The sequence below is a fragment of the Grampus griseus genome (assembly GCF_964374135.1).
Source record: "Grampus griseus genome assembly, chromosome: X".
NCBI classification, from domain to species: Eukaryota; Metazoa; Chordata; class Mammalia; order Artiodactyla; family Delphinidae; genus Grampus; species Grampus griseus.
The window spans coordinates 49,354,163-49,363,733 of NC_138999.1; the positions used below are offsets into that span (position 1 = coordinate 49,354,163).

General features: G+C 40.7%; 1 protein-coding gene across 1 annotated transcript; it reads right to left on the reverse strand.

Moving 5' to 3' along the window:
• LOC309839942 (spindlin-2B) lies at window positions 1-883 on the reverse strand (the record flags this gene model as incomplete). Its single annotated transcript, XM_082681951.1, has 1 exon — window positions 1-883. One exon carries the CDS (start codon window positions 881-883, stop codon window positions 107-109), a length of 777 nt encoding a protein of 258 aa, XP_082538077.1. The 3' UTR covers window positions 1-106.
• Window positions 884-9,571: the final 8,688 nt, after the last annotated feature.

The following is a 9,571-nucleotide window of genomic DNA, read 5'->3' on the forward strand; positions in this document are numbered from 1 at the left end:
TTAACAGGGACCCTAAAACTTTCAATACACTGAAAAGTAACATTATTTTGCATGTCTACAAAGTACACATTTGTTTTCACAAATGTGGCAAAGTTTACCCTAACAGTTAGGACTTTTTCACCAAATCATAGACATAGATATGGAAATCATCATCAAACTTGATGAAATACACAGAGGGTTTGGCTTCCACTTGGTGAATGACCATGCCGATCCGTTTGGAGCCATCTTCTTTGGTATATTCCACATGTTTACCTATCAGGCCATCTACAACTCCTCCTGGCTCCCTCTCTGCTGGAGGAGACTCACCGGACTCTGGCATGATACGGAGGTCTCCTTCTTTATAATCATCTAGAAGCTGGTACATGTACAAGACAGGATCTTTCTCATAGGTAATATAAAACCAGGCTTTCATGATAGGTGCTTGGGCCAAGACCATTCCTCTCCATTCATCCTTAGAACCATGCTCACCCTCAAACATATGTTCCACAGCTTTACCAATTATGGTATTTGCAAGGTTTGCATCACTGACTTGAGATGATGCCACCCTGTCAGAAAGAATTTTAAGAGACAAAACTCTTTCATCTCTGTGAAGTTCCAGTCCATAGACACAGTCAATTCCATCATATTTCACCAGATAAAGAGAAGGATTTATAGGCACCTGATCCAGAACGGTTCCTTTCCACTGGGTGATGGGCTCATCGCCTTCCTTCCATCCGTGTGAAATCCTGCAGCCCACGATGTTCCTGCGGGGCTGGGACGAAGGTCTGCCTCTCTGTTTCTTTTGGGAGGCTTTTCTCTTTGTCATGTTTGCAGACCCAGTGGCCCGTCCTGCAACTGCCCTGGTTTGTTGCCCTTCGGCCTCCTGCGAGTTGGGGGTTTTCATGTCTGCAAGGAGGAGGAGAGAAGAGAAGAGAGGAACATTCAATATGCCATAAGGTGAAGTTCTCCCGACAGCGTCGTCTCCATGTACCCTGCGCCAGCGCCTAAAATTTCCCCATGAGCCTGGCAGCAATGCTGGAAATCCTGGCTGTGTGCCTGAAAGTGCTCTCCCTTCTAGGTTCCTTGAGGTTGCGGGAGAAGGCGGCAGCGGCAGTGGTGCTGCCTGGGGTTAGGAGCTCTGCAGGAGGGGGCGGGCTACCTCCTTGTTCAGAGACCCCAGCCTCCGTCACCCGCCACTGGTGCCCACTCTCAATCCCCTGCAAAACCCCTGTCCCTCCACCGCCCTGACCCGCATGCACTGTCCTCCTGCTCTGAGCACCCCAGTCTGCTACCCACACGCCCCCGTCCACCCCCACTCTCTTTCTTGGCCCCCAGCGCCCTCGCCTCTCCGTGCTCACCTTCAATGTCTTGCCTGATTCCTTACGCTATTCCCCTTTCCTACTGCCCATTGCACTCCCCCTTCCCACCCCGGCGCCCGCCTCCACCCCTTATCTCCTGCAGGAGTCCATCCCATCCCCCTTCTCCATCCCAGCGCCCACCAATGGCCTTGCCTTGCCTGGCGTCCACCGCCCCGGATCTCGGGCTTCACGTGTGCAAATCGGGCACCTCGCAGCTTCCTTTGCGGTGAGCCTGCGTCCAAGAAGGATCCGCAGGCTCCGGAGGAGCCGGGTGTTTGCAAGAGCTGGAAGGGGAGGATCCTTAGGCGGCGAGCGTGTTTAGTAGGTCGGGGGGGGGGGGGGAGTGGTAGGCGAGGAGGATGGCGATGGGCGGTGTCTTCAGCGCTGGGCTCAAGGGCCCTCTGCCTCCTTGTTTGTGGTGGTTGCCTCTCTGGCACATGGGTCTCCCACCAGCCGCTACTGATGCAGTAGTCTCCTCCCTCTTTCTGCATAGGACTAGGCTCTTAGTTTCCTGTTAGTGAAGAGGCCTCCCCTTCCTCCTAAACCCTATGCGGCCAGCCTCCATTGCCCTGGAGCCACTCCTAGGCCGCTCCTCTCCTTTCCAAAATTTAGATCTCTGGAAACTCTAGGTGGTCTTTTCCTCTGCAGGTACTTCCCACCTCCACCCTCTCAGGTTCTCTAGCTCCACCCCTCAGCTGCCCTGCTTGGGTGCCTCTTAATTTTTCACAGGTTCTTCATATTTTTTGCACACACAAGTTCACACAAAACATATATGGATACAGAAATCCTTTATATTCATACACAAATATATTTATGTGCATACATATTTTTCTGTATATTTCTGATATTCATATTCACTGATATATAATCCTAAATACACACCTCTTCCCAATCACATAACACACAGGCATATTTTTTGGTATACGACTACACAGAAATACATATAATAAGAATTTCTCCAACGCATGTGTAGGCTCTTTTAGATTTGGAGACTTAGCTTGGAGAAATAGTGAGTTATTTTAAGCTTAAAGAGTGTTTTTTTTTGTGTGACTCCAATTTGTAACAAATATTATCTAGTTTTGCATAAAGTGACATTTATTTTGTATCTTGTTTGTATCCTTTTTGTTACTTATAGTTTTTTTTCCACCATATCGCGTAATTCTTTAAAATATCACTATTATGGTGTTATATCAGTAGGAAAGCAATCTCAAACTGATTTAAAATAACAGTAATTTATTGGGTAATTATTTGAATAATCTTATAGATGTCAGATTGGGCTTAATCTAAGTGCTCACTGTTATGGGCTGAATCGTTTCCCCTGCAAATTCGTATGTAGAAGTCTTAGCCCCCAATACCTCAGAATGTGAATGTATTTGGGCGTAGTGTCTTTAAAGTGGTATTTATAGTGAAATGGGGTTGCATGGGTAGGCTTTAATGTAATATAACTTGTGTCCTTATAAGAAGAGGTGATCAGAATGCAGACATACCTGGAAGAGCAACCATGTGAAAATAGAGAAGATGGCTATCTGGAACGCCAAGGAAAGTGGCCTCAGAAAAGAGTCAACCCTGCCGACACCTTGATCTTGGACTCATAGCCTGCAGAACTGGGAGAAAATAAATTTGTTTTGTTTAAGCCACTGAATCTGTGGTACTTTTTTATGACAGCCCTAATAAATGAATGTATTCAATGCTGTCACCAGAAACCTACTTTTGTTCCATCTTCTATTTTCTCTGTGTTGTCAGTTTCATTCTGAAGCTTATGTTACAATATGGCTGTCAGCAACTTTGGGAGTTATATGCTCCCTTATTCATATCCAGTGACAAAGAAAACCTTTTTAGAGCAACTTTTGATCAAAATTTTGCTTTACTTTGATTGGGAACTTCATAGGTCATTTGCCTGTCCTTATACTATGACCAAAGACAATGCTGTGTCCACTTATTTTAGTTTCACTTTATATACTTATTTCAGAAACAATTACATTAACAAAGTGAATCTGTTTGAATAATTGGCTCATGCTAATCAAGTGCCGCTCCCGAAGTTGGGGTTGGGGTCAATCCCACAAAAATTGCATAGGTCCTATACAATGAAGGAGGATTGAAATGGATACTGGAGTAATCAATAATGTCCCCAGAAATTCGACGTTATTACTTTGAAAGACAATCTAAAAGTTTTTATTATTCTAAAATTTGTGTTTCTCTGATACTACTCTTAGATCTATACAACTGCCAAGTAATTGCAGATTTGTTCATATTTCTTTGATGAGGTAGTAATAATTTATCCCCTTTCAAAAATTTTATTCCTAAATTTTTGTAACTTGTTGGTATATTTACATCATCCCCTGTTGTTGAGTTTCGTTTATTGAAAATCTTTCACGGAGAATCAAACGAGCCTCTTTTACAGTTATCCTTTCATATTCATGGTTTTGAATTATCTGACCCCATAAGGGTAACCAGTAGGGTAAGACTAGTATGTTAAATGTTCCAAGGCATCAAAGTTCACTCTGTACTTAGAAACCAACACAAATATCCTCTCCTGAAAACACAGCTTTCTGATTTCCTTTTGTTGAGGGTCACCGTCTTCAAGGGAATCTGGAATAACTAACAAGTCCTAACCGACCTACCTTCTTGGGAATTAAAGTTGATGCAGGAAGAACTTGATAATAGTCCCACTAAGTATCTACAGGAAGGACTTTGGTGTTGTCCTAGAAAATATTTCTCCAGTGCCACTACAGCTGGAAACTATGTAGTGTGCAGGAATGGTCCCTTAAATATCACTGAGGTATTACATTTCCCAACTGTTTTCACTTATCCCACCTTGTGCTTTATCCAAACTACAAAGCTTTTAAGGCCAAATATATTTCTTATATGCTATCTTTTCTTTCATCTTGGCCTTATCTATTCATTTCTCAAACTGACTCCCACATCTTGCCAGTTGCCTTTGAGATCCCATTGACCACAACTTTCAGGTTTCTTGTCCTCCTTTAAAACAGTTATTACACCTCAGATTCACCCAGAAAATCTCAAAACTGACTGCACTTTCTTCATTTTCCATGTATTAACTTGACCATACATCTATTAACAAATTCTGGTTAAATTCCTTGAGCTGAACATTTATAATTGGATTGTATGGAGCTGTGGTACAAACTCAATCTCGAAGAAAGCAAGGACCATTCCACATCTAAGGTTTTTGGTCACTGGCCTAGCACTCTACTTTCTTTTTTTTTTTGTTTTGTGGTACGCGGGCCTCTCACTGTTGTGGCCTCTCCCGTTGAGGAGCACAGGCTCTGGACGCGCAGGCTCAGCGGCCATGGCTCACGGACCCAGCCGCTGCGCGGCATGTGGGATCTTCCTGGACTGGGGCACGAACCTGTGTCCCCTGCATCAGCAGGCAGACTCTCAACCACTGCACCACCAGGAAAGCCCAGCACTCTACTTTTAAAACACAAGATTTTGGGGCTTCCCTGGTGGCGCAGTGGTTGAGAGTCCGCCTGCCAGTGCAGGGGACACGGGTTCGTGCCCCGGTCCGGGAGGATCCCACATGCCGCGCAGCGGCTGGGTCCGTGAGCCATGGCCGCTGAGCCTGCGCGTCCGGAGCCTGTGCTCCTCAACGGGAGAGGCCACAACAGTGAGAGGCCCGCGTACTGCAAAAAAAAAAAAAAAAAAAAAAAAAAAGAACACAAGATTTTAGGCAGCACAGTTACAGTGATCTTTAAGAAAGGGGGAAAGTTATTGATGCCCCCAACTTCCATTTCCTTGTCATATCATATTGAGTTCCTCACTTTCCTTGGTTTGCTGCACTGGGGAATAATGGCAACTTCTCACTATGACTGACACCCAGTAGAGTTGTCCATCTAAAGACTGACTTGAGCTGGGATTACTGGCCTGGCTGTGATAATTGAGCAGTCTATTCAGAAGTCCCATTGAAAGAATGTGTAGCCACTTTATGTGGGTTTGTGGACTTTCTCATCAGGGTTCAGTTTCTTACAAAGCTACTTCTCACGATGAAGCTATGACAGGAAAGTACTATCCAAGACAGTATCAATGTTCTTTTTATTTATACATGTGGCCGACACTACATAGACTTCTAATACTCCAGCTTTTTGTTGGGGTGAATGACTCAATGGCTAAAAGTTACAGAAGAGGGGGACATTCTAGAGCTATTCTTTACATATATCTCTAGTTTAAGCTGTGAAGAAAAGGTTGAGTGTTTTTGATGATAATTCTTTAACTCTGATGCATGAAAAACACAGGGCTGATTGACTCCATTATTCTAGATGTATATATATATATTACCTCTTCTTAGATCCTAACTCACATTGACCCATCCCACTGTGGCTTGGGAAATGGGTTGTGCTATGGACTGAATTGTGTCCCCCCCCAAATTTATACATTGAGGCCCTAACTCCTGATGTGATGATATTTGGAGATGGGGCCTCTAGGAGATGATATGGGTTAGATAAGGTTACATGGGTGGGGCCTTCATGATAGGATTAGCAAACTTATAAGAAGGGGAAGAGACACTAATGCTCTGTCTATACAATGTAAGGACACAGCAAGAAGGTGTTCTTCTGCAAGCACCTTGATCTTGGATTTCCAGTCTCTAAAATTGTGAGAAGTAAATTTTTGTTGTTTAAGCCACCCAGTCTATGGTATTTTGTTATGGCAGCCCAAGCAGACTAATACATGTTGTGACCTTGGCAGTGAGCCTTGAGCAATTTTCCCTCCAGGTCAACACCTACCCCTTTCCTACACATGTACATCTGCCCTGGATCTTACTCTCTTTCAAACAACAAATTTATTTAAATCCTGCACTAACTGTTATAACTCCTTGTCAAACTCACATTTGTACTTAACTCCCACTGTTGGAAGTACTGGGGGTGGGGGTCTCAGTGTATTAAAACCCTTTTCCCCCTCAATTGTAGGCTATTCCTTGACTTCTATGGCAACAACACAATTGTCTTTGATTTCTGTCTTCTGAGCAGATAAGAGCTTTAGCGCAAACAGAACCTAAGCATTACAGTTCATCCTAATGAGTATAAATAATTCAGTGTACCATGTGCAAGAGTTGGGATGGTGAGCTTTGTGTAACCACACCCCAATTTTTGGGACACTTCAGTTGAATTCAGGGCTTCAGAACTTCTGGATTCTGCAGAAGGAAGAAAAGGCGTTTCTATGGGTTATTGTATAGAGGTAGGGGCATTCACCTACTTTGGGAGCTTTGGCCCAGTGAAATCAATTTCTCAAGAAACAAACTCAGAAGTATTTGGCAACAGGTCAGAGTGGACCTCCTGTATTTGTACCCGTAGACTCTGAAGGGCTTCTGGGGAGATTAAGATCAATAGACAGCATCACAGTCTCAGCCAGAGGAGGATCCCCACAGGCCTTGGACCCATAGGTCCATTTCAATAGGGTTTGCCTGTGATGTCAGAGACTCTACAGGAAAATGATAGTAGCATATCAACTCAACTGTTAGGGGTGCCACTGACTAGTCTTCCTACAAGTATTGTTAGCAGCAAGTATGTGAAAGTGATTGTGGTCTATACAGATAGAATTTCAAAGAAATAAAAAGGTTTCTTATTCTTCCTTGGTATTCTAAAGCCATTGGAAAATCCCTTTAAGGGTTACTTTGGCCCTAGATAAGATCTTTGTAATTTCCTCCAGTGCTTATATTCTAAGAGTTCATTTTATTTCATCTGTTAATTATAAAGCAAATTGTTTAAAATGATAAGTTAAATTGTGAATTGACAAGTATTCAAGGGTAATGAGTTTAAACGGTTATTAGAAAAGATTTCATTGAGCTAATGTGACAATAACTGCATATATTGGGATTTCTAATTAAAATATGTTCTTATACAATAATTGCCTACATTGTGATCCTTGTTAAAATAACTGTAAAAATAATCATAAAATAAGAAATAATTGCCTAAAGTAGTTTAAATTGCTTTTTGAAGTACATTCAAAATATTTATAAATGACTGGCTCCCCTTGGAGCTGCACTATAGAATCTTTCCCTAAGTGATAATAGTTAATGCCCTAGTCCTAGACTCCAGATTGTACAGCCTAAGCCTTCCTAGAACTCAAACTTTAATGTGTCTATGAATGGTCTAGGGGTATTATTAAAATGAAGATTCTGATTAAGTACATCTGAAGTAGGGCCTGAGATTCTGTATTTCTAACAAGTTCCCAGGTGATGCCCATGCTGCTGGTACACGGACTACACTTTGAGAAGCAAGGGGTAAAATTTCCATTAAGTAACTTCTTGGCCAAACAAAACTGGGGTAGAATACCTCCTAAGGAGCCTCAGTTAATGAGGCTTTTCTTTTCTCAGTATGAAACGAAGACAGTTCTGGGAACTATAAAAAACTAGAAGAGCTTATTACCTGTGTTTTTCTAATGACTGTACCAACACCTAGGATACTAATATGCTTTATTTTATAAAACTCAACATATTATTTGAGGACATAAGTTGTAGGTGTGGTAGATATCTACAAATGAAATTCACTAAACTTTAATATATTGCTTCAAAAATTTTGTCTCATGTGTCCACAAGGAGTATTCTGAAATACTAATGTACCCACTCACAACTTTTAGGGTGATATCTAAATGTTTTCATTACAAATGTATGTAATTGCAAAGGATATAACTTCCTTTGTACTGTTACTGCTGAAATTTTTAAATGAGATTGTTACATTGCTCTTTTAAGTGGATCCAATGAAATAAAATACTATAACTATTTGACATCTGCCATCATCCATTTTTTAAAAATGCACATATTTTAATATTGGAAATTTAAAATATTTTTTTGAACTTGAATAGAAATTTTATATTTTACATATAAATTTATATATTTATATTTATAAATTTATATATTTATAAATTTATATGTATATATCCTATATTCATCACAAAATTTTATCCTAATATATATTTTCATGCATAAACATTTTTACACTCTGGTATTGCTTTTCAATAGAAACATATATACATGTTGAAGTTAAAAGTTTTTAAAATTCCCCAGTGATCAAAAGAGACTGAGTTAAATTTTTCTTCCAGATTGAATTATTAAAATTATTGTTAGTATACAAATACTTACAATAGCATAAATGTATAATAAATATACATCATTAAAGAAAAAGATAAACATTTAGTGGAAAAGCATCTCCAATGCAGTCTGTGCTTATTTTTCCCCACGCAATTAGTTTGTATGCTCATTAATGAACATTATTTATTTCTAGAATGAGACAAAATTCAGAACCAATACTAGATCTATTTCTCATTTGTATAAATCTAAGTGCAGGGAATACTTCTTTACATAAACACATAGATGGGACCAAAAGGAATTTTGATATAACAATACCACTCAATACTCTAAATTCTAAGCTACATGACAAAAAACACAGTAATGATTCATAAAAATTACTTTTTAAAAAATATATCAGTGGGACAACTTAAGGGCTTCCTTTGATGTCGTTGAAAGCAGTTAATTGTAAACCGCCTGACTTGCAAAAGTATTTGTTATACACTCATTAGAGTCAGTCACAGTCTCAACAAATAAAGATTTTTTTTTTAACATCTTTATTGGGGTATAATTGCTTTACAATGGTGTGTTAGTTTCTGCTTTATAACAAAGTGAATCAGTTATACATATACATATGTTCCCATATGTCTTCCCTCTTGCGTCTCCCTCCCTCCCACCCTCCCTATCCCACCCCTCCAGGCTGTCACAAAGCACCAAGCCAATATCCCTGTGCCATGCGGCTGCTTCCCACTAGCTATCGACCTTACTACGTTTGCTAGTATGTATATGTCCATGACTCTCTCTCGCCCTGTCACAGCTCACCCTTCCCCCTCCCCATAACCTCAAGTTCGTTCTCTAGGAGGTCTGCGTCTTTATTCCTGCCTTACCCCTAGGTTCTTCATGACATTTTTTCCCTTAAATTCCATATATATGTGTTAGCATACGGTATTTGTCTTTTTCTTTCTGACTTACTTCACTCTGTATGACAGACTCTAGGTCTATCCACCTCATTACAAATAGCTCAATTTCATTTCTTTTTATGGCTGAGTAATATTCCATTGTATATTTGTGCCACATCTTCTTTATCCATTCATCTGACGATGGACACTTAGGTTGTTTCCATCTCCGGGCTATTGTAAATAGAGCTGCAATGAACATTTTGGTACATGACTCTTTTTGAATTTTGGTTTTCTCAGGGTATATGCCCAGTAGTGGG